This window comes from Heloderma suspectum, chromosome 2 (genome assembly GCF_057233095.1).
Source record: "Heloderma suspectum isolate Gila_16-S chromosome 2, 16-S_ref, whole genome shotgun sequence".
Taxonomy (NCBI): Eukaryota; Metazoa; Chordata; class Lepidosauria; order Squamata; family Helodermatidae; genus Heloderma; species Heloderma suspectum.
In genome coordinates this window covers 61,959,252-61,986,064 of record NC_139459.1, presented here as the reverse complement: position 1 = coordinate 61,986,064, position 26,813 = coordinate 61,959,252, and the positions used below count along the sequence as shown (strand labels likewise).

The 26,813-nt window shown below is 39.3% G+C and overlaps 1 protein-coding gene across 13 annotated transcripts in view; it reads left to right on the top strand.

The window, feature by feature from the left end:
- The window catches only part of KIAA0825 (KIAA0825 ortholog), a 377,294-nt gene that overhangs the window by 167,693 nt on the left and 182,788 nt on the right, over window positions 1–26,813 (top strand). For all 13 annotated transcript variants that reach the window (XM_084833758.1, XM_084833751.1, XM_084833749.1 and 10 more), the window contains 3 exons: window positions 2,982–3,141; window positions 6,475–6,630; window positions 17,467–17,561. In XM_084833758.1, the coding sequence (XP_084689884.1) occupies window positions 2,982–3,141; window positions 6,475–6,630; window positions 17,467–17,561 (411 nt within the window). The remainder of the gene's footprint in view (window positions 1–2,981; window positions 3,142–6,474; window positions 6,631–17,466; window positions 17,562–26,813) is intronic.

Genomic DNA, 26,813 nt, shown 5'->3' with positions numbered 1-26,813 from the left:
AGTCTGAAAAATTATTTTGAATAATTGAAGCAATTACAAATGTCACTTATATTTTTGTAAGCCTCCATTTTTTAGAGGACCTATGCTTAAATGTCTTCATTAACATCCTCATATATAGACTTCATTACCTAGGAAGGAGTCTGCTGCAATTACATTCATTGCAAGAATGTGACCTATATCATTGTGATTAAATATATAGGCCTAAATCCAGCTAAAGTTACCTATGCTGGTCTCGTGGAAATCAGTGCAAAATGTTAGTTGCAACTAATTTAAGGCCAAGTGATTTCAATAAGATTTATGAATAACTTAGAGAGATAGAGATGAATACTGGTGAAAGTATAGTGTTGGACAGGAGAGTATAAGCTCTTTCATACATTGGCAGTGGAAATTATGATCTCTCTAACTACAGAGATGGCTGTCTCCCCACCTCCACAAAAAAGTATGGACTGGTATCCCTTTCACAAATATGCCCTTTTGTACAGAAACCAAACTCATTCTTTGGTGGTAGTAAATTATGTGAGCAAGATGTCTGCATAATCAGATATTATGTGAGATGGAGGGTTGAGGATTGTGATGGAGAAGAGGGTCAAACACTCACTCCGTTATGCAAGAGTTGCTATCAAATCCTTAACCAAGGCTCAGAGAGGAAGTTGGTGGGGAGGGGAGAAAGAAATCAAGAGAGAGAGACAGTGCCGGGGTGGGGGGGGGGGAGAGAAGGTTCTCCCATAGTCCATTGATTGGGGGAGGGGGAGAGTGCATAGGTATTTACTAGCCAAAATATGGATGCTGGCCTCTAATGTAAATTGAATCATTAATAAAACACGAGTCATCTAAATGAGGCAAACATAGGTTGGAGACTGAAACTTCTATATTCAGGGCATTGTCTAAGAAAAGTATCCATAAATGATGTTTTTATTGCTAAACCTATGACAATCATATTTCTAAAGGTAGGTGGCAAACCTGATTTTCCTAAGCTACCTGCACAGATTTGAAAGTGGTAATTTACTAGCTGTAGAACTATCCCCTGATTAAAATGAATTAGCAATCATAATCATGTGTGTGAAATAATTATTTTCCTGAGGCATTTATTACACTGGATAATATGTACTTTTGTTAATGAAGATTGAGTAATTTAACAGAATAAGGAAGTAGTATTTCTGTTGGACGTTTCATATTAAGTAATTATCTTAGCTGAATTAAATATTACAGTTGATAAACACGATCTAATTTTATCTTTATGGAAACAGTAAAAAGAAAAGGCAATGAGATAAATGGCAGCAGTATTCATTTCCTGTCTTGTATATGGCTTAAAACCATTGTTATTCATTAAAATAACTGTCACTTTGTTGTTAACACCCAAGCTATAAACAGTCAAGTAAGATTCTGGAGAACACACAGCCCTAAAAGTAAAGAAATGTCTATCTTTGCAAAGTAATTTGTTGAGTTGAAGATTATTATTTTTCATCATGGTGACCCTGAGTTGCCTGACTGGGTGCATATAAAGATTAAGATGAATGCAGTTATTCCTTGGCTGAGGTCTGCCTCTTTCAGGGCACATTCTCCCTAATGACATGATTGATAGGCAGTCCCAAATCCAGAGAGGAACTCATTAATCACTGCACTGACTGAATCCAATCATCTGCTTCACCTGCACAGTGATGGACAGGAAAGGATACAGTTTGGGTGCTGACACTGATACACTCCTTTGTCAGAGGGCCTCAACTTTTTCAATGTCATCCTCTAAGCAGTTTGACATAAGATTCAGTTGTACCACTATACAGCTTCAAAAAGCAAGCTTTAAAATATGCTACCTTTGTAAATATATGCCTCTCTGGAATCTTTAAGATAAATATATAACAGCATTTGCTATTATTTAGCACGGAAAGAAATTGCAGTATTTTTACATTATTTACTGTCTAGGATGTTCTGATGTTGCAGTTTGAAACTATAGCAGGATCTGTGCAGCATTTTAGTGAGCAGGCTAATAACTCTACCACCACAAATTTTGTAGTATTGGCACATTTAAAATAATTAATTGCAGTTTACTGCTAAAATTTACATCATTAGATTTTATCCTATACACATTTAACTGAGTTTAAATTAAAGAGTTCAATGGGACTTACTTCTGAGTACACATGTATAGGATTACACTGCACTTTTTTCCCCCTAACAATAAACAATAAACTTGGTTTTCATTCAGAATGTTACACTCTAGACTCTTATATAATTAACATAAAGATTGTAACAGTCTGATGGTTTTGGAGTTTCTAACATGCCAATCAAGGTGGTCTGCAATCCTGTCACAAGAGTTGAATCATATAGTAATCAATCAGATCATAATTTATTAAGTTATTAATATTAGAATAGGACATATTTAAGTAAACTTGCAAGCTAAAAAGGAAAAGAGAGTGCTGGATTCAGATTCCCCTCCCAAAGCACTAGTGATATAAAGTTACCCATAAGTGACCCACTGGAAACCTTTTAAGATAAAGCCTTTCTAACCTGCACTTAGTATAATGATTACTTTTCTAGCATTTTAATCAGGATTTAAAATATTTTATGACAGGCAATGAAATGTTGCCAAAGAAAGAATGCGTTTTTAAAAACCAGAAATATATATTTTTTGTTAAGAAAATAAAAACAGTTAATATTTTATATTATTATAACATAATACAAATTACATAATAATTTCCTTAAACATATTTCCTTTATGTTTTATGTCTCATAATGGCATCACTGGGGAAATACATATAAAAATACAAGAGGACAAAATGATTATGAACAGTTGAAAGATGTCTGCAGGCTTAATGTTTTCTTCTTGAGCTACATTCTGCAATTATATTGCAGAAACATGTTTTAATAGTTTTATCTATTGCAACTCAGGTCTGTGAATATGACTTCATTACTCTTATGGATTAATATTTTGTATAGTAGTATTCTTCACTTCCTATTTGTGATACTATGCTTCCTTTTTCCCACAGTACTGTTACTGCTGCAGAAGATGGTAGAAGCTTAGAAGAGGAAGCTATTGAGCCTGAATTGACTGAGCAGAAAATAAACATGATGGTCCTGGATATCTGCCACAAACCAGGTGGCAGTGAATACCTGAGGCAAATTTATCACATCATCCAGCTCAATGAGGTAGGGAAACGGCCTTTTTTACCGAGCAATTAGGTGTGTAGTGGCCTGAGGCAGCGTCTGCTGGCAGCTAAGGGTTAGTCAAGGAGGTGATAATGCTTCGTAAAGTCAATACGTAACTCAATATCGCACTCTGTTAGACTGTTCGGTTTAAGCTTTTCTGCATTTATTTAGAAAAGGTTTACTTTAGAGGAAATTATATGCCTTTTATTTGTGTACTTAAACTGTGGCACACTTCATTGACTTGTTTCTGAGTTATATTTCATAGACTACAGGAATATGTTCACAGTTAAAACAGTAAGAAATTAATAGTGTTAAAAATCTTATATTTTATTTTTATTTTAAGGGAAACAGAATTAAAAGTAATAACTAAATTTCTTTAATCTATAAAAAGAGAAGATAAATATGAACGTGTACATGTAGAATACTAGCATTATTTTAAAGCCTTATTTTGAACTACTAATTACTTATTCTAAACTACTAACCTAAAGTACTAACTACTAATCAGTGAAGATTATTTTACCAATGTAATATCACCTACGTTAGTGATGTGGAAATTGCATCTGCAACTTCTCTTTCTGAAATAAAGCAACTTTTCTTTCTGAATTGCCTTTTGATTCAGTTTTCTTTGTTTCCTGAGAAAACCATACATACAACAAACACTATCAATATTTGTAGTTATGGACTGACACTGTCTGATGCAACAGATTCATAGCATCATTTTACAGTTAAGCAGTACGAATGAATATGAGTTCCTGTGGAAGTATGTTTGTCAGCTTTAGGTTTACTGTTTGCTTCAGTTTACTTCTTTAGTACTCTAATGGCCAGCAAATGTTAGAACATGAAACTTGGAGCAGGAGTTAATAAAAATAGTTCTGAGTTTACTTCAGAAATTGGAGTAGAAATTACATTTTGCTGTCACATAACCAGCTTTGGTTTGGAAGATATAGATGAAATAAAAGTGCAGTATACATGCTAGATTTAAACAGTTTAATTGTTATTTATTACAAACATCTGGAACTTCACTAATCCACTAAGTGTTATCTCAATCCCAAAAACTTTATTTTGGCAATTTTGCTGCCACGTTCCATGTTTTGTGACCCTTATTTTGGGAAGAAGCAATACATCGTCCCATTCCAATGTACCAGTGTTAGCTATGAAGTTTCCAAAGCAATGCCAAACCTATTTAAAGCCTAGGGACTTAATGAAGTTTCCCTGAAAATTCATAACATTTCTCACATGGCAACGTTCATTGATCTCTCCTTTCTCCACCGCAGTACAGTGTGCTGTTAGGGTTGCCAACTGATGTTGTTGTTTATTTGTTCAGTTGCTTCCGACTCTTCGTGACTTCATGGACCAGCCCACACCAGAGCTTCCTGTCGGCTGTCGGCACCCCCATCTCCCCCAAAGTCGAGTCTGTCACCTCCAGAATATCATCCATCCATCTTGCCCTTGGTCAGCCCCTCTTCCTTTTGCCTTCCACTTTCCCTAGTATCAGCATCTTCTCCAGGATATCCTGTCTTCTCATTATGTGGCCAAAGTACTTCAGTTTTGCCTTTAATATCATTCCCTCAAGTGAGCAGTCTGGCTTTATTTCCTGGAGTATGGACTGGTTTGATCTTCTTGCAGTCCAAGGCACTCTCAAAATTTTCCTCCAACATCACAGTTCAAAAGCATTTATCTTCCTGACTATCTTCTTGACAAAATTCTATCAGCATATGTCCTGCTTCATTTTTTTCTCCCAGACCATGCTTGCCTGTAATTCCAGGTGTCGTTGGACTACCCACCTTAGCATTCCAGTCTCCTGTAATGAAAATAACATCTCTTTTTGGCGTTTTTATCCAGTAGGTGCTGCAGATCCTCATAGAACTGATCTACTTCTGCTTCTTCAGCATCTGTGGTTGGGGCGTATATTTGGATCACTGTGATGTTAAATGGCATACCCTGAATTTGAATTGAGATCATTCCATCGTTTTTTGGATTGTATCCAAGCACTGCTTTAGCTTTATTATTAATTATGAAGGCTACTCCATTTCTTCTGTGGTCCTCTTGTCCACAGTAGTAGATCTGGTGGTCATCTGATGTGAAGTGGCCCATTCTAGTCCATTTCAGTTCGCTGACACCCAAAATGTCTATATTTAATCTTGACATCTCCCCAATAACCACATCCAATTTGTCCTGGCTCATAGATCTTACATTCCAGGTTCCTATGGTCTGTTGATCTTTAGAACATCAGATTTGTTGTTTACCAACTGATAGGGTTATTTTTAAATTCCCAAACCTAGTTTATTTTTAATGTCCAAACCCTAAGGCCTTTAAAAATATGAATCCAAATAAAAACTGATGTAAGGTTGATTGGTAGGCCCTGTGGGACAGCTGGGATACCTGTTGCCCAGGTTTGCAGATTTGCAACATTCCTGAAACCATTGCAATGTGTAAATCCACAGTGGTGGGAAGGAATCTTTTTTACCAGCCTTTCCTAAGAAAGATTTTGAGATAGCTACCAATAGGATTTGCCATTAAAGCAGAAACTGTAAACCAATCAAAAGTAAGCCCTTGCTCTGCTCTGAAATTAGGGTACTTAAAGAAGGAGACAAAAATGAAATATGTCACAACTAGTGATGGGGTGAATTTTGGAAATGGGGGATTTGAATCCACATTCCAAATCCTCAGTTTAGAAATCCACACTCAGTATCAGCAGAACCCAACTCCCTCTGAACCTGGGCCCAGCTTAAATGTAGCTTACTGTCACCAGTTCTTTCTGCTAACCCTCACCCCCTTTCCAAGCAAACTTACTTTTGCAAAGGGGTAGGAGAAGCACTGGCTGGGCGGGGGCTCACTGGAAACAGTATAGGCCATGTAGGCTTAGACCTAACTGACTGTGACAACTTGACCAATTTCAGGATCATAATTTCTAGCTCATAATTCTTGTTACTCATAATCACTATGTAACTGTATATTTTTTCCTAGCTACTGTTTTCAGTGAAGACTAAAGCAACAGAAAATATACTTGCGTGATAGTTAGTTCAGTGAGCATTATTGGGGGGGTGGGAATATCATGCCACAAAGATTATTAATCTAAAAGTTAGTGGTCTCTCAATAGCATGTAAGTTGAATTACCAGATTTTTTGTTTGAATTTTGAAAGACATCTCTGAAATAAGTAACACATATGTAGTAGAAGGAACTGTATTATTATATAAAACTATATGTTGAACACTGTGTAAAACATACCTAATGAGAAGCCTGCCTTGCAAACTCTACATGTATTTATGTGAAATTGACATCATTGCTCTTGCTCAGTGCAGTTGGTATTCACCTGGGCTTCTTTTTTAAAGGAATATTTGACTGAACAGCTATCTTATGAGGGATCTTCTGAAGAAGACATGACAAGCATTAGACCTTTAAACATGACATTACGAAGCAAAGAAGAACAGTCTGGGTTTGATCCTTTCCACATGCACTACCTGTATTGCACTAATGTGTTAGAAAAGGTTGGTGATTATGTTGAAACATTTCTACTTTCACGTCAGGTGAAATATTTCATGATGCTGAAGAAATTGCTACTAAGAAAAATGAAAATTCAGTGCCTGTATAAGATAGTTTCTGACAGCTATGAGGTTAGGATAATACACACACGCATACACATATGCCAACTGACAAAATCTAGTAATCTATACTTCTCAGATATGCTTTGCTTATGCATATGCTCACACTCCCACTGACCAATTATCTCTGCTCCTGGCTGCAGCACTCTCTAGTCCTGCCTCCTTTGAACAGGAAAAAAGACTCCTTCAACCTAGGTTCCTGCCATTTCTGTCTGTAACTCCAACATTTAACTACCCACTTTCTCCCACTATGATGCTGTTGAAATCCTTGTTAATTCCAGATGTCTCACCTGAATGTCAGGCTAATTAACCACACTATACAATAGACTAGGAGTCAAGTAAGCTCTGTAGCTTTTTTGTACAGTCATCTTGTTGTTGTTTTCAGCATAGTAAACGTGTATTGGTTTCTTTTTTTATTGTGCAGACTTTACATTCAGGTTCTATACACCTGTTACAAGGCTATTGCATTTTCCTGCCCATAAGAGCAGTATTTGGGCCTTAGAAAATGTGTAGCAAAGAGGGAAGACACTATGTGCAATGCGAAGCCAAGGGAAATACAGGTCCTCAAATGTGTCTGAGTTTACTAAAGCGCAACATGTTTTGGAAATGTAATTTCTCCTTCTTTCGGAGCAATCTGAGACAGTAGATGTCTTGGCTCTAGGTCATTCATGAGTCACTGAGCTCAGTCTACTCTCTCAGATTGTTTCTCCCTTGCATTCTCATCGTAGAAAATGTGTTTGCTCTTTCACTGTTGTTGTGACTGCGGAGTGGAAGGCAGTTATGCAAGTGTCAAACACACCCAGTGGATATTGTGTATGATGGTGTTAGGGACAAGTAATACAACTGTCCTCCTCACTATGCCTACACCATTTCATGAAGCATTTGTTTAATCTTTTAAGAATTGTAATTTTTGCTGTTTTTGGAGGCTCTGCACAATCACACAGAAAAAGTGATCCCTCCTTCCAGAGCATCCCCCCCCCCCAAATTATACATGAAAGAAAATGTACTATAGGTATGAAAAAGTGATAGCAGGATTTGTTGCACAAAGCCTAAAATGTAGTTCTGGTAATCTTGGAGTGATTGTACAGGGAGGTCCTTAGGCCAAAGATTACATGTCATGGCAATGGTTGAATACTGCAAGAACTCCTTAGGAAAACGTTTTCAGAACTTTTTTTAAGAGTTAAATACTTGGGGTTTGATCCAGTTGCCCTGATACATGAACAAACCCCAAGGTGCAGAAGAATGTGCACAAGAAAGAAGGGGTGTACAGCCAAGTGCACAGTTCCAGTAACATTCAGCAGCCGACACACAAGGACCATCAAGAGAGTACACACAGCCCTGTACACATGCCCAGATAGCACAATGCATTGGGATCAATGGAGGATCTGCCCAAGCAAAGTCTGGGCAGAGGCAGCACAGCATCCATGGCAGTTGTATACTGGTCCAGAAGAAGTTAGCAGCATTCCCTAAGAGCATGCATTGTAGCAATATCCATCTGAAACACACTCTCACTCCTTTGACTCTCCCACCACAGTGGGCAATCCTAATTTTACTGGGATGGATGTCATAAGTAGGGATGTACGGATTGTGTAAAATCCATTCTGTCTGTGTTTCGTGGATTGTCAGGCGCCTTTAGTTCCATCATCCACCTGACAATCCGTGAAACACCAGAGGGAATTGGGGGGGTAGTTTCCAAGTTTGTGCAAATTTGCACGTGAAAACACGCAAATCCCCCCCAAATGTGCAAATTTTGCTAAAACGTGCATTCTCACTCTTCTCATAACCTGTGGAGGAAATGCGTATTTTTGGCTGGTTTTTAAATTTTTCTGTATTTTTCTATGACAAAATCTGCATAAAATTCCAGAAAGTAAAAAAAAAAAAAAATCCCACAGAGTCCACCTCACAGAGAAAAGCAAGTCTGCTGCAGAACCTGCACGCTGGATTCATAAAAATCAGAACCCATTTGGTTCCATTGTGGATTTCTCTGACATCCCTAGTCATAACATGCCTGGGCACATCCTGTAAGTGACCTCCATAAACCAGTAGAGGCTGCAAGTTTGATGCAGTGAAACTACAGCCAGCATTTTCCCCCCACCCCAAAGGTGATGTCAGCCTTAGCAAAGGACAGCTTCAGAATTTGTGGGTAGTTATACAGGCCAATGGCCGCTACTACTATTCCTGCAAGGAGCAACCACTTGCTATCTGCTGGACAGCAACTTCTAAGAGGCTTTTGCAAACCCAAAAAACTGCCAGAAGATAAAAAGGTGTATGAAGTGCCCAGCAGCATCCAAACTCATGACCAAAATAAAAGAGAAATATCTGTTGCTGGAAGCCATGTTGCAAGTATTCATGTTGACATTATGGAACAATGATGAGGATATATATCAAAACACAGGGACAATCACCAATTCCAGGATCCAAGCCCTGTGGACCCTCTGCCAGAAGGTGCTGTGGGGGTCCAGATGAACTCCTTGACTGCCTATGCCTACCTTATTACAGAATAATTAACATGGAGCCCTGGACTTCTGGGCAGTCACATCAACTGGGGCACCTGGATCACAATTATTTCATGGAAGAGTTTCTCCATGACTTCAGTAGCTGTGCATTGATATTGGAGAAGAGGCTCCAACATCCATGGCTGGTGGCCTAGTCTTATGCCAAATGCCAAACTTATTTGGCAAGGCAGTGGGGATTGAAAAATTGGTATGCACCATCAACCTGACATGGAAGGGCATAACACTGTTCCTGGATGATAGCAGGCTTGGACTCGAGGAGGGAATGGCAGGTCCCGAGTTGCTTCAGTCTATAGGACTGTGTGAGGAAACAGATTTCTGCACCATTACACTTTTGTGGAGGCAACCTCACCTTACTGGATATCTGCATAGGGTGATCATTTACACATTGCCAAAAAGAAGGAAATGCATCACCCCCCAAAAGGACAAAAGAGAACACAGAGTTGCAAAAAATTTGCATATGCTCCTGTACATGTATAAATATAAATTTAGTAATAATTATTATGATTTACATAGAAATTCAAGAATTCAACCAGGTGACCTGTATGCCTGCCTGTACAGTCTGCTGCTCAGGTGCTAACCGTTGATGGGCAACTTCAGGGCCCCTCCTTTCTCTTCTTATAGTTCTTTATCTTTAAACTGGACTTGGACAGGACAACCCTTCAAATGGAGGACACCTTCAAATAGAGGATGATCCTCTGGTAGCCCTTCAAATAAAGGGCTGTCTTCTGTAAAAGAAGCCACCCTGTGTCTACAGTTCACCTCAGGTTTTCTCCACTGCCTAGGTAATGGGGACATCAACATTGCTGGGGATTCCTAGCACCAAGGAGGTTGTACCATGTGAGGTGGGGCCTGTGGACTGGCAACAGGTATGGCTACTATGTCAGGAGTGACTTTGCTTCCCTTGGCCCACAGCTTGTGTGGCATGCTGTAGCCTCTAGTACAAGTATAACCCTAGCCATGCAGCTGACAGTGCTGAAAACAGGTGTGATGGTAGACCATAAACTTCAGTGATCTTCACACCTGGTGAGTCACTGGGAAGGGCTTCCCTCCACTGCACCCCAGGCTTAGACACATTCCTCTATTGCTGCAGGTGTCATCAATCATCCAGACAGGCATCAGTGGGATAGGTTCTGAAATCAGCATGACTGAAGATTAACAACCTGTCATGCCCAGCAGATAATCACACCTTTGGAGGATCTATAGAAAAGAGAACTGGTGCTCTGTGTCTTTGTAGCCAGATCCTATTCCCAAATGGGGTCACTCATCTAGTCATTGAGATGCATATTTGTGGCTGCTATGTATGGAGGATGCCATGCCAGTGGTGCTTGATGATCTTTGGGCAAAGGCAGTGTGGAACAGAGCTGCCCCCTATGACAGGCAAATTAACAAGTCCTAGTCTGTTTATAGTCATAATTAAGGCTTGTCTTCTGGACCTCTTTTACTGTCCGTGTGGAACCCAAACTGATGCCACCCTCTCCAGCATGGGACACTCACCATGGTCTTCCCCAGGGTTATTAATACATAGCAGTGGGAGTGGGGTACTATGTATTGCCAGAGCCTGTGTGAGGTGGGTTTTGGTGGTGTTGTGGGTGTGCTGTCAGCCACCCCATGGCCAGGGGCCTGCCTTTTACTTCATTTCAGTGGCACTTCTGTGGAGTTCCTGGCTTTGATCAACCTAGATTATGTGCACATGGTCCACATGTACTGGGCCTGGATCAAGTATTTCATATTTTATTTTAAAAACTGCTTAAAACTGTAAGGATCTCAAAACTTTTACCTGGGTAAAATTTTCAGTTGCCAGGAGGACAACTTTGTATATCTTTGCATGTATTTGTATATCTACAAGCTTCTTCCTTCTTTTCAGAAGACAAATTTTAAAATATCTGAGAGGACTGTTGAAAAAGCATCCATAAATTATACTTGCCAGCTGTAATTATTTTCAAAAATAACAGATTAAAATGCCTTAGAAACAGATACATATTAGAACATAATGAATAAGTCTTAATTGTGTGCTTGTCTGGCAAAATAAACTCAAATTCCATGCTAGGGGTCTGGTTTTAAGGAGGTGGGGGGAAGAACCCACATCAGCCTTCTGAAGAATTATCATTTTTAAAAATCCTTTGTTGTTAATTGTCTGAAAAAATCACTAAGGCTTTCCCCAAAATTTGTGTTTTGTTTTTTTCTTTGTAAGTATAACTGCTTTCTTGCGTAGTGTTTTGAAAAATCAGTACTCCCAAGCCAGAGATCCTTACTTTCAGCAGTGATGTATATACACTATGCTGTGTGTTTGACCAAGCAGATGGTCAGTGTTCTCAGCTTTGACAGAACTAATTGCCCATTGCAAAAGGAATGGGATTGCTGTTATCAGCCCAAGCCCCAAACAGATGATCAACATTATCAGTGCTGGTAGAACTCATGATGATTTGTGGTGCATGCAGAACCTTGAACCATCAGGAAATGCATGCATAGCCTCAGATGCTGGATATGGATTCCCACCCCCACCCCTCTTTACAGTAACATGCCTGAAAATCTTGAGGCAGAGTAGGCCCAGGAGCCTCACTATCTGTATCTCCAGCACCTTGCTTGCGCAGGCAATTGACAACCTTATCTCTGCTGCTCTGCAGTGCCACCTTGCAGAAAGATGGCGGATGTTTTTGAGTATCTCTGAGTGCAATTTTTCCTGGTAGGATGCAGGATACAAATGAAATAAAGAAATACTGGAGCCTTCAGCCCAACAGGTCAGGATCCCATCTGGCCCTATGTAACTACTGACTCTAAGCAGCTTGTCATTCGGTGCAGATTAAATTTCATCAGACTGCCTGAATCTACTGAACCACCAGCTTAACTGATAGCCAACAGCCCTTTTACATATTTAGGACCTAATTTGGAAGGGGATTCATGCACAGAATCCTGTTACCATATGTGGGTTGTCTTTGCTGTATTGGTGTTATACTTGTCCTCATTCTCAGTCCCTATAATGGTATGGAAGTTGCTTCCTGTGGTATCTTCCTATGCTGCTCTGATAAACATTTGAATACAGGAACCAAGTTTGAGGAATCAGTTGATTGGATCTTTTTCAACAAATCATTGTCTTTCTGGAAAGGAGAGGTATGACTGGATGTAAAGGAACCACACACTTGGCTCCATTTTGTAACTCTATTTAAATGCTTCCTGGAATGGCATGAGAAGATGTCACTGGAAAACATAACCCATGTCCCTAGCAGTAAGTGTGAATAGGTTCTATGTTTCTAATTAATTATCATATGTTTCTTATTTTCTCTTAGACTGAGCCAAATTGTGAGGGCACTTTTCATGGCTCCTTTCATCCCCTATGAAAAGTGACCCCTTTTTTAGCTGCCCCCATAAAATCAATGAATAGGGACAAAAGTGTTCATTCATGCCAACTGATGGCAGGGAACATTTTCTCTTTAGGATCAACTTCATAACATCACCACATAATCAAATGTGACTGGCTACATGGAGTCATGGTATCATCACATTTATTATGTAGTCCTTGATTCACTAGAATTTCTCAGGGAAGGAGGCCAGCTGGAAGAAAAATGCTGCAGAGAGGGGAAACAATTGAAAACAACAGTAGGAAAAGAGTACACTGAATGTGGTTTTCAGGGAACATTTCAGTCCACCTAAGATAATCTTTCTGGGACAAAAATCTTTCTGGATGATGTGAAGGATTGCTGGTTTCACCCCCAACAACCCTGCAGGGTAGACCAAGCCCAACTTGGCCACAAGTTCTCCCAAAGTTAACCGAGTAGCTCCCTTCCAGGCCAATAGGCACTGTATTTAGCACTGAAGTTATTCAGGACACACCACACCAATTGGAAGTTGGATAAAAGTTTATTATGGGGAGGGAACAAAGAGGAAGGAATAGGGAGAGGTGGTAGGTTGTACAGGAAATTACAAGCAAGGTACAAACTCTAAACAAAAGCAGAAATGCCAAGCACCAGGGCACACACTCCCAAGAGCAAAACAATAAAGCTAGCTAGTCTATTCAATACATACCAAAGTATGGGCCTCCCAGAATATCCATCGACCAGCAGCACACCCTAGTACTGTCAGGGCCAGGAAGAGCCACCTGCCCCTTCCTTAGCCCTCCTTTTATTGCCCAGCCCTAGCAACTCAGGCAGATTTGAAACACCCAATCCAAGCTCAGTCCCAGGACACCCCACTCCACCCTCCAAAGGGGTTGTATCTTCCCATCAGGCACAGTTTTTAGCATTTTCCCAATTAGCTGGAGCAAACCGTGGCCTAAAGGCAATCAACCTCCAGGTGGCTGCTTCCTATGTGACTACCCCAGCGGCCCTCAATGGCTCCCACTGTTATTAACCCATTCTTGTCAGGTGAACATTCAGTGCACAATTATTTATTTCTATATTGTATATTTCAATTAAAACATAACAGCATTAATGAAAAATGTTCATTAAACTAATTAAGCTTCAGAGACATTCACCTTAAGCTGGAGAATTGCCTTTTTTATTTCATGTTGTCCTAACTGAACAATACTAAAGACATACATTGTTCATCTTAGATAAGAGGATAAAAATTAAACGAGACCAGCTGTCTCAAATCTGGTGCCTTCCAGATGTATTGGACTACAACTTCCACAATCTGTACTGGCTCAGAGATTATGGGAATTGTAATAGAACACATCTGGAGAGTACCAAATTGGGGCCAGCTGAACTAGGCCTTAAGTTGGAATCCAGATAATAGTTTTATCATGTCTGTTACAGCTCTCTCCTCCATTAATACTGTAGTAGCATAAGACCTTCAAATGCTGACAACTCAGGGCAGAATTGTTCTGCTGTGTGACAGGATTGCTGTGCTCTATTAATCTGCAAGTGACAAGTAATAGTTATATTGGAATGCAGGAACTTTTACTGTACTATCTTATTATCAGACTGTGGACAATTACCAGAATACTTTGATACTTTTTAATGTTTTTTTGATGGTTATATTGACAATCCAAAGATAGAGTATAAAAACAATCCAATGTATTGATATTATAAAACACAACCATAAAATAATTTTTAAAAAAACAGATGAACATACCTGACTTTAGGGTCTTCATCAGACTCCCTGTTTGTAGTGTCCCACCCTTTGTGGTGAGGAGTGTGGCAACTGGCAATTGGGCCTTCTTTGTTGTGTTGCCTACTTGTGCGCCCCCCCCCCCCTGATTTTGTATCCTCTTTGATGGTGGGAAGTTTTTGCTGTACACCCGGGGTCTTAAGAAATTTTAGGCTTAGATCCTAAATTCCCGTGAGCAGAACTCTGCTGATGGGATGCTTCTGCTGGTGGAAGGTGGGAAGAGGTGATGTTTGCTTATTTCCTCTTCCCCCTACACCCTTATGCTCCCCAAAATCTTCTCTGGAGGGTTGCAGGACTCCCTGAAACAGCGTGGGAGCTAGTGCTGAGGGTTGCAGGGATTGATGATAATCACCTCACCCCCTTCCAGCAGTAGGAACCTCTGTGGGATTGCAGTCCCTTCCATGAATTCTGCTCATTTGCAGAAGGTGAACTGATGATCCAAGCCTTACTTTTTGCTGTTGTTTTGAATTGGACTATCTGCTTTAATTTTATTTAAATCTGAACATTTGTTTTAATTTATGGTATTTATTATTCTGATATTCCAAAATCCATCACAAAAAATATGATGCAAGCTTTCAAAATGTCTAAAGCAGGTTTGGGGTGGGGGAGTAAAAAAAAACCTGACTTCACATGTGGTGAAGTCACATGTCTACATGTTCAGAGTCCCAAGGGATCTGCAGACATTCAAATTAGGCTCTGCAGGTCATGTGATGGTTACAGTTTGAACTTGGAGCTGCCCCTAGGGTTGCTGGGAACAAGAAAGAGAACATTTTTGGATCCCCCATTTTGGAAATATAAAATCCAGCTGTTATTTAGACTTGTTTCCATCCTTGGCAAAGCACACAGGCCCTTTTACCAGTGAATAGTCTGATATTGGCAGGTAGTTTTTCACAGTGCATAAATAACCCATGAAATCCATTATCCCCAATCAATCACAAAAAAGTTGTAAGTGACCTTTTAAAAAGAATTGGAGAAATCTATGCAGAATAACTATTTATTGCCAAAAGCACAGCATCCGTATTCACATACAGTATACTTGTGATTATCAGATACTGGAGATAAACAGTAATGGTGGACCTTGCCATCAACTTCTCTGTGGCATCTAGCCGGCTACATTAGACATTTAATAGAGTCACAGGACGCAAAGTTCTGAGGAACATCTAGTTCACCCACCCCAAGTAATATCTTTCATGTAATAATCTACTAATTCATCCCACATAATCTGCTTTATAGAAAGAGAGAGGTAGAGCAAAGCAAAGACAACAGTACTCCTCCTCCTGCTGCTAAAATAACTGTAGTTGACCACTCAGAACCAATCCCCCCAAATGACTCTTTCTTGGATTTCTTCCATGGCTGAGAGTTAGCAGGGAAGTATAGCATAGGGATATCTTGGCAGGGCCTCAGCACATTATTAGCATAGCTATCTGATACTCCTGAGATAGTCATGAAGCTAACTGCCAAATTTCAGTACCCAAAAAACTGTTGTTGTAAGGCAATATATCATTCTTATGCATAGAGTTTCTGGAGTGGGCTTTGCCATAGCCTCTATAATACTTGCCCATCAGTGCTAGATCTGCAAGATGACCGAAACCTTGTACATTTCAAATAAATTATTCAACTTGCTACTAACTCACATTTGTCTTTTTTTTCACTGCTGAAATGATTGTAAAATTATTGCTCTGTGCTTATCATCCATATCCTAGTTTCCTTGTTTGTTTTGGGGTAGGATGAGGAAACTTTCTCAGCCTGATGGCTGCATTCCATTCTAGGTATCCTATCCCACATGTCAATGGTAGGCAAGGCCAAAGCAAAAAGTGGACAGACCCTAAGCCATATACGTTCTCGTTCTCTCTCTCTCTCTCTCTCTCTCTCTCTCACACACACACACACACACTCAACCATCCACACACATCCATCTTTCCTGGGTGCTGAGAAAGTGGCTTACTCATTAGTATGACCAAGAAACAGGAACATAGGAAGCTGCGTTATCCTGAGTCAGACCACTGGTCCATCTAGCCCAGTATTATCGACACTGACTGGCAGCAGCTGTCCAGGGTTTCAGGCAGGATTCTTAACTGGCCCTACTTGGAGATGCCAGGGATTGAGCCCGGGACCTTCTCCATGCAAAGGGTGTGCTCTGCTACTGAGCCATGGCATAGTTATGGCTATGCAAATTAAGGAATGGGACTATCCAGTTAGGAGTGGGATTGATTGTCAGTAGTTTCCATTGAGATGAAAGGAACAAAATAGGCGCAATTTTTTCCTGAGTACACATACTTACTTTCTTATCTGTAATTGAATGATTACTACTTGCTTGCATGCAGAAAAGTGTCCCCTGTCTCTGATTTCAGGAGTAGCCATTACCAAAGGAACCCTTTATGAAGGTTCTCTCCACTAGTGTCTCTCCAGTCATGTCTTCACTCAGTCTGTCACACTTACATATATTTTTGCTATTATTTCACAATACCGTTAATGTTATCTAGTCACAAGTATTGTTTTGTATGTCATACTTTCTTGTATATAATTTGAAAATTTATGGGAAAAAATTGAATTATATAACCTAGAGAACATTGTATGAGTTAGCACTGTTTATATTTATAGAAATTTATAATCATCATCTGGTGACTGGACTGACTTACATAAGAATAGACAAGTAAAATATCACGCTAATTAAGATATAGCATACACCCCTAATTTCAGTCACACGAAGGTTTTCCTGTTGATAAACTTTGTGCTGATAGTGAAAAAATGTAAATTGCTCCAATATATTAAAAAGTTGACAATTATTTTGCCTTTGAAACTGAGTCAGGCTTTCAGAGAAAGTGGTTTGGCAAAATGCCGTTAACAGTTGGAAGAATAACGATTCAAAAATTGATTTATCTTTTTATAAATAATGGCTACATCCCCAAATGGATTTATAAATTAATTGCTGTCTTATTAGAATAAAACCCTTTTTCTGTAGGCATGATGGATGTTATCTGTCTAAGCCCTTGTTCAAGCTCCCCCCCCCCCTTAGTTAGTTTATCACAGCTGGAGCTTTAATTTACTGATCATATTAACTCTGATTAATAACTAACAATGCCATTTTCTTATACATCAACAGTTCACCATTACTGAGTGGAAATGGGATTGGTCAAATTTGCTGCCAAGTTATCTGGGACTAAATAAGATGACCTTCAAGACACTACTGGCACACAGGTAATAACATTTGGTGGTGGGGTGAGTGGAAGTTTCTCTGTAGTTCTGTAAGCTTTGTGTTCTACACTGAAGTCCTTTATGAGACAAAATGCAAAGCAATTTGGCAACCATATTTTAAACTAGTAGGTTAAAAGTTTAAATGTGAAGTCCTGCATGCACAAAAGTGCTTTCCTGCCTCCTTTCTGCTACAGCCAATTGTGCTCTTCTCAAAAGAGGGGATAAGGGGACATTTCATTTCAAATGATGTAGGATGTGTAATGGGGATGCACCTGGAAGGGGGCATCAACAGAAATTGGAGATACACACCCCTTTGTATAAGTGACATTGCTTTTTGCTTGTGCAAGGGTCTCTACTGATAATAAAAAATACAAAAACTGGGGAAATAAATATGGGAGGGTTCAAAAGAGTTAGGGGTGGAGTTTACACATATGTGCTAATTCTGTTTAGGGCCTCCTTCCTAGTGTATCAGTCCTGATTGAGTGGTAACTGACAAGGAAAAGATGGAAGCTGAGGTATGCATGCATTGGTATCTTCAGTGTATAATATTGTTAGTGCTCAGCTCACATGGAAAAATTGAATGTGAAGAATGTGGGTTAAGTACATCTATGAAGGAGTTATGTTTATAGCCAAGCAATCATGCAATTGTTTAACTGTGTGCACAACTCTTAATTTACATGTAACATGTCATTATAGGCTGCCAAAGTTATGTTATGTGATAGTGTCATAAATGGTGCAGGTCCTGTTTGTTGTGAAGCAAATGTTTATATTGTAGAGAGAAAGCATGGGCAATGTGAGATTTGTTCTATAGGAATAAGGAGCTACAACTACATTCTGAACCAACTGGTGCACTGACTAAAAAGTGCTGCCGTAGCATTCTGGAACATTGACCTCTGTGTGAGAGGATCAGACAGCATTTGGTTTACAGTTATAACAAATGCTTTTGAACTGAAATTTAAAACAATATTAAAAGGCTGAGTTGTAAAGTGTAATCAAATTTTCAGATCGCATTATTTGAGAAATATAAAAATTTCAATTTTTACATTTTAATATATAATTTCAACTGTAGTAGAGGATAGCTAACTTCAAGTAAGTTCTGCTATTCTGAAATAACTGTGCTGCCTGGTCCTAGAATTGTGCTATTATGGAAAACTGTGTGGTTTACATTTAGCAAAGACTTGCATAATATATTTATAATGGATGCTGTTGGACAAAGTTCTAAAATTTCTGTCCCAAATCAATAGTTACATAATCACATATTCTAGCCAGGTTACTTGTAAAACTTTAATGTAACTACTATAAAGTAAAATTATTTTTTCTTGTTTAGAATAATCACAAAGCAAAACTGAATAAATCATGTATATTTTAGTGGATACACAGACAGCATCTGTTGTGAATGTTAGCCATATGGTGAGCTATTTATGGAGAAAATGTTTACATTTATAATGTTTATTGTGTTGTTGATTATCCGTATAGTCAGAAAATGCTGTTTTAAAATCTTGTTCCATCAACATGCTTAAAATCTCTTTTATTATCATGCAATTGAAAAGTATATGCACAAGTTCAATTGAGCATGCAGAAATACCTTTTTATGGCATTAAAAGTGTCTGTGTCTTATCAGTTAGTGTTAAAAAAAGAGGTGCCACATAGCTTTTTCACTTTTTAAATGGCAATAGAGTAAAGAAGGGATATGCTATAAAGAGACTCACCTGCCACAATTATGACAACAAATTCCAATTAGAGATGGGGATGAACTCAGAACTGGGCACTTCAGAATATGAACTCCATTGTTTGAACATTCTCACTTCAGTAACAAACCATGTCCACAACCTTCCAAATTTGGGGCTGGCTTGCTTTGGGTTTTCTGAGCAACCATTTCTCCCTACTGCTAACCAATACTTTTGTCCTTTTTTGCTGGCTGGCACCATCCCAGGCACAAGGAGCCCTGGGAAGTATTGTTCCCCAGGGTATCTGGGAGAACAACCTAGGCTCTTTGATACCTGGCCTGGGAAGCTCTAATGTTGTAGTACCAAGGCTTTGGACAGAGGCCTCCAAAGAAGCCACCACCGCTGCCCTGCAACCAGTTATATTTGGGTGAAGGGGTAGCAGGGTGGGTTTTAGGGATTCAAAGGGGTTGGGGGGATGTTTGGACCCTGTACCATTTCTGATGATGTCATCAGGAGTATGATAAAGTTTCCAAATTCAGAACTATCACAGCGAAAAATGAGCTATTGAGAAAATAGTTCATTTTCCTACCTTTTAAAGACAATAGCTGTTTTCCAAGCTCAGTTCTGAATGAAGCCAAGGGAGTTTGCCACCACTAATTAAAATGACAGTTGGCAAGAATATGATTACAAATATATAACATGAAACAAGTAGTTCTTTACAGATCTGTTTGTTCTAATCTAAGCACCTATATTTTGTCACTGACCCTACTAAGCTTCACTAAGAACACTGTTTTGCTCCCCAACAATTAGTAATTGTTGGCAACCCCAATATCTTATTGGCCATGTTCCAGGATGTCTAGCACTAAACAAAATTTAGAAAGCATGTGTCATGTGTCATGAGGGATGTGCTTTTCTGTGATAGAAGTGAATATCAAACCACTATTAGTTTCATCACTGAAAATCTTTCTTATCAGAAAGTACATTCCAAGGATTAGATATCCGCTCCATATAATGGATAGTTTACATAGCAAGTAAAAAAATATTTAAAAGGCTCATTGTTCATTCACGAAACTCAGTTGATCTCAACTAATGTTGTTGGTGCGCTTTTGCCTCCTGATGTTTGAGAAGCAAGTTTTGTGATTTCTAATTATTTCTCAAGTAAACTCCATGTCTTATTTCAGGCTAATTATTTCAGTGGGTGTCTGCATTGAGGGAAATGTTCCCTGGCAGAAAGAAGAATAATGTCTCATTCTATAATCTCACTTTGTATTTGAAGCAGAGTAAAACAAATTAAATATGGCACCTGGGCTCACACTATTTTGTTGCCTTTTGTAAAAATTGTTCTTCCTTTTCAGATACATGTTGTGAATAGGGAGGGGTGATAGTGTTTCCTTCTCAAGGGGTTTTCTTATTGCAGCCCCTTTTTCTTTCTTCCAAAGGGAAGGGACTCTTTCCTTCATTCTTTTTAGGATATAAGTTTGGTCATAATGGCCCCCACAAATAAAACCATGTTTTCCTAAGAATTTGAGGTTGGTGGGTATCTTGGGCCAGTCACTGACTCTCAGCCTAACCTGCCCCACATGGTTGTTGTGAGGATAAAATGGAGAAGTGGAGAACCACGTAAGCTGCATTGGGTTCCTTGCAAAAGGAGAAAAGGCAGGATATAAATATAATAATAAATCAATTTCCACTTGCATTCACCTCCAATAGGGGGAGGGAGTTGCCAGTTATCCCAGAGCCCTTGAAATTCTGCTACAGGCAGTTTTCTGTATTGCCTGTTGGTTTGGGCCTTGCCTTATCCAAGTGGGGCTTGCAAAGCTTCTCTGACATTTATGCCATCTTTATTTGCAATTTTGACACATACTAAGATATTTTACTATCTTATTAAGGACTAGGTATATGAATAATGCTAAACCATGTATTAGTAAAATTAAGATTGCCTCTGCATCATTTTATTTGGAGTGACATGCTTAGTGTTAACAGAAAAATGTAAATGTGGTTTCGATTGCTCATAGTTTGATATAATTATCTTCTTACTGTAGGAAATCACTGATTCTTCTCCTTATTCTTCGTTCCATTCAGTTATTTACTACTCTAGCTCTAACCTTTCTGAGGAACGTATTCGTTCTACCGTTCTTACTGGTCATTCTGAAAATTAACAAAAGGCACAGTCTTATGCATGTTTAGACAGAAAAAATGTCCTACAACTCCCAGCATCCTTCCAGCCAGCCGGCTGGAGGGCTGTTGGGTGTTGTAGGACTTTTTTCTGTCTAAACATCAAAGGATTGCTCCCTTAATGTATCATCTGGGGCCAGTGTGATGTAAGTAATTAGAGCAGGATTAGGCAACCTTTTGGGGCAGTGGACACATTTAGCAATTGGAGAAACTATCCTGGGCACCACCACAAAACAGCTGACATGGGAAGCGTGGCAAAGGATAAGTAACCTGCCCAAAAGACTGAGTACAAGGCAGAGGTTGGGTCTGAGCCCCAAACTCACTAGACTCCTTTGAATCTAGTTTTCAGCATCAACAGAAACCTATTTCAGAGCAAAGTGTGTTGTTGTTGTTGTTGTTGTTAATTTTTAAGTAAGACGGGTAGGGCACCAAGAGATTTGTCCAGGGTTGCATTGGAGCCATGGGCACCATGTTGCCTATCCTAAATTGGAATGCGGAGATCCAGGTTCACATCCTTGCTCAGCTACTGGGTGACTTTCATTCCCTGTCATTGTAACATAAATGGTGAGAAAAACTTTGTGAATCCTAATAGTAATTACAGAAATTCCATAGTTTTACCATGATAGCCTTCATGAATCAAAGCCAGTCCTTTCCTAAATAGCCAATAGGGTTTATATTAACCAATTCCGTGTCTTGTGAAATAAAATGATGTATAAATTAGGCAAACAATGAGTACCTAAGAGTCAGGGTATGTGCAAAAGTAAATGAACTTACTTGCATCAGCTCAATTAAAGGGCATAATTAGAATCAGGTGTTTAAGTAATTTGGTTGATCTTCAGGAGTGAGTTTGGGAGGCCCCACCCTATAAAAAGATCAGACATGATGTGAGTTTGGTCTTCACCATATGGTTGTGTGAAAATGTGTCATGCCACAATCAAAAGACATCTCTGAGGACCTCAGAAAAGCAGTTATTGCTGCTCATTAGTCTAGAGAGGGTTACAAAACCATTTCTCAGGATTTAGGACTCCACCAATCCATTGTCAGACAGATAGCCTACAAATGAAGAAGGTTCAAGACCACAGTCACTGCCCAGGTGCTATGAAAATCTCTCCAAGAACAAACTGGTGCATCATCTAGGAAATCAAATAGAACCCCAGAGTAACACCCAAGGATCTGTAGGCCACTCTTGCCTTGGCTAATGTGACTGTTCATGACTCAACCATCAGAAAAAGGCTGAACAAGAATGGTGTTCATGGGAAGACAGCCAGGAGGAAACCACCTGCTCTCTAAAAAGAACATTGCTGCCCATCTAAAGTTTGCTAAAAATCACACAGATGATCCCCAAGACTTCTGGAACAATTTTCTCTGGACTGATGTATTGGCCCCAAGAGCGTAGCCAAGTCATTTGTAGTGTTAGAAGGGCCTAGAGATCCATAATGTTTGCTTAAGTTCATTATTGGTGCAATTCTCATGCTAGTAAGCCTCTGAGCATGTGCAGATGAGTCAAAAGGCCGATGGCAGCCATCTCAGATCATTCCTCGCTAATGAGGAGAATGTCTTATCACTGATGAGCCTGGGAAGCAGAGTTTGTTTACCTTAAAGCTGCAGGTGGCTATGCTTGAGAATCAAGTGCTGTTAATTTATGCTGATAATGAACACTAGGGGCGCATGCTACTGTTACGCTGCTTATTGCTAACCTGTAGAGTATAAGACCCATTGTACCCAATGGCTCAGGGTTCAGAGAAGCTGTCTGATCCAACCATTGGGTACGCCTGTGTGCTGTAAGTTACCCAATAAAGTACTCCTTGTAAGTAAATCTTTGAATCTGATGTATCACTATCTTGGCACTTCTAACCTAAGAGTTCGAAGCCTACAGCCAGGGCAATACAACAGACGAGTCAAAGGTAGAACATTTTGGCTTCAGTCAGAAACGTTATGTTTGGTGAAAAATAAGTGCTGGGTTCAAACAGAAGAACCTCATCCCAGCTGTCAAGCACGGTGGTGGGAATGTGATGGTTTGGTTTTGCTTTGCTGCCTCAGGACCTGGACAGCTTGCCATCACTGACACAACCATGAATTCCTCAGTGTATCAGAATATTCTAGAGGAGAATGTCAGGCCATCTGTCCATGAGCTGAAGCTAAACTGAAAGTGGATCATGCAACAAGACAATGATCCTAAGCATACAAGCAGACCTACAAAAAGGGGCTGTGGAGAAAGAAATTCCATGTTTTAGAATGGCCTAGTCAAAGTCTGGACCTCAACCCCATTGAAATGTTGTGGCATGACCAAACCAGGACTTTAAAAAAATGTAGAATATGACTCACATTGACAGGGAGGAGGTCTAGAAAGGTTGTTGCAAATGAATGATGGAGTATTGGCTAAAGAAGGATAAAGTATAAAAAAGATGGGGGAGGGGTTTTAAAAGGCCTTAAAAAGTGGGATATATTTTATGCCTGGTTCCTTCAGTTCTCTTTGAATCAAATATTACTAAAGTGCTTAGATGGTCCATTTGTCTTTCTAGGATTCCTTCTAAATTCAGCAGCAAACATGTTTCCACAGGGCAAAAGTGTTTGTGGTAGGACCTGCACATTATTGTAAAGAAAGAACAGAATATTGTCACTCCAAAAGTTTGCAATATTAAATATATCACAAAGGAAAGCCTTTTTTATTAGTCTTTAGATTGACAGGTTATGACAAAACTGTATTCATGTTGCTTGAATACATCTTTTGTCTAGTTTTACATCCTTTTTGACTTGTCTAGAAAATGACATATTGAGGTTTTCATTTGCTTTAACCAGGTGTGGTTTTCTGTATAGAAGCTAGCAGGGTAGGACTGCAGTTGAAAGTGAATGAACCAGTGAAGCTTGGAAAGGCCATGGCCCTTCTTCAGATGGTAGCGATGAGTTGAAAGACTCATTAATCAACAGCAGAGACACAGGTGTGGTGGTTTTCCTACAAACTGCCAGTAGACTGTGAAAGTCATATCCAACACACAGTACTGTCAAAGTGGACTTACAAACACTCTTACGTCTTTTTTCTCTTTCTAGTTGAAAAATGCTATTAAGGAGGAAAAATAAGCATTTGCACTCTTCTTTTCTTTTTTTTTACTTGTTTGAGGCTATTTTCATTTCTGCAGATTGCAGTAATAGAATATCTGCATCAATTTACATGCACTTAGTGGCTCTTGCTGTACACTTAGTTATTTGTTCTTAATCCTCAAAGGCTCCAGGTGGGTTTCTGCAATGATTTTTTAAATTAATGACAAGCTTCATTTGTGATGTTATTGTACTTCAAAAATAGCAAAATCTGAAGATCAAGAAATAGATTTCCATGGGCAGTCTGATGTAGTAGAAGGGATTCTATTGTAAATTTTAAGGATTTGGTGGGGTGGCCATGTTAATATGCTATACACAGTGGGGTACAGGAAGATAATATCTACATATTTACACCTCACTGGAAGAGAGGCAGAGTTCCATGAAGGTAACAGGAAATGTGTAATTTGATGCTGTGCTTGCAGATCTCTGGAATTAAGCTCAACCAGAGACACTAGATGTCGGATACTCTCATCCCTATTAGCAGCCCTCTTGTGTGTGCAATCAGAAAACTCAATTTGCAGAACACCATTTCTGCCCTTGCTATATTGGCGTCATTGTTATTAGTTTGGTAAAGAATGAAATGGACTTTTCTGGCCTCTAGTTTAGATACTTCTTTCTGTTATTATTTTAATTCAGTAATGACACCCTTTTAAGAAAACTTGTACTAAGATAATATGATGTTTCTTATTAATTGTATTAATAAAGAACCTTACAACAATGTATATACAACCAACATTACCAGTGAAGTGTTAATGAAATTAACAATAAAAAGAAATAATAACTTCTGGAATAATTATATGGGTAATTTAACAATACATTTACATAAAAACTGAAAGCATTTGTATGATATAAAGTCAAACTCCAGTAAATGCTATATTGAATCAAAAACCTTCTCATTGTTTCTCAAGTACAAAGAAATCTTTCTGAATGCAGAGTAGTGGCTTCTCCTAAAAGGTGAATTTTCTCTATCATTACTCCCCCTTTTAAATAATTAATTTAATATTATTCCACTTGTGGTTTTATTTTCTTTCTCATTCCCCTCCCTCCATGAAGTGCAATCCTATACAGAGTTACCTAGCAATAAGCCCCATTGACCATCTTCCTTGCCTCACCACACCTCACCTTATACTGCTTTGCCCAGCCTTACCTCATCTTATCGCCCCAACCTGGTGTGTGACACCCAGCCTGTCTGTGACTACATCTCAAGTTTGTAGCTCATGTGACCATCATCCTATCTATGTCTAACATGGACTTCATGGAGGCCTGTGGCAAACTAAGCTTGAGGCATGATACAGTCTTTCAACAACCAAAAGTATTTACTTCTTAGGTTTTATTCACTTTCTGTGAATAACACTATATAGCATCTATGAATAATTTTAAATTGTGATACTTTTTAAGTTGGCATAAGGAGAATTTATCTGCCATTCCTAATGTTTGTTTATTTATTTATTAAATCTGTATCCTGCCTTTCTACCAAATGGTTAACAACAATAATACAAATACAATAAATTATAATAAAATACCAAAAATTGCAGTAAAATACAAAGTAAAAAACATAAAAAACAATAGCTAAAAACAATTACAACATATCTACAAGTCAACTTATGGGACAAAGGCCTGTCTAAATCAAAATGTCTTTGCCTGCTAGTGGAATGCCATCAGAGATAGAGACAGCTAAGCCTCCCTTGGCAAGGAGATCTAGAGCCTTGTCTCAGCCACTGAGAAGGCCCTCTCTCAAGTTCCATTCTCCTACTGTTAGAGTGAACTTTTCTTAACATATTGCATTGTAATCAAACCTATACAAAATACCTAATGTGTAAAAATTGAAAGACGGGAAGGGCATCTTCCTCATATGAGATAGTCCTGTTCTTCACTGACTCCATATCAGAACAATTTTTTACAACAACTGTATCAAAAGCAGTAGAGAGGTGAATGAGCACAAGGGTAGACTAGAGACCTTTGGATCTGGCAGTGAGAAGTTTATCTGTAATCTTAGCTTAATCTGGCCTGTGGAGGTTCCCCATCCAACCTGCAGAGCCTCCTTGGATTCCTCCAGGGGGCAGGGCTTGGAGACTGTTATCTGGGAGAATCCCTGCTGTTATTTCAGATTAGAGATAACAACTGGGATGCGGGCAGCTGAATCTGTTCACACATTTTCTGGGACTTTGCTGGTACTGAGAGGAGTGGCTGCACTGGCCAAGTCCCTTCCAGCACTGGTCAAACCCCCTTTTCCATGCTAAGAAGAGCCCAGTAGGGGGAGGGGGCAACTTGGCCCCCACCTAAAACTAGTTGCCCATACCTGTTATAGGGGATCAAG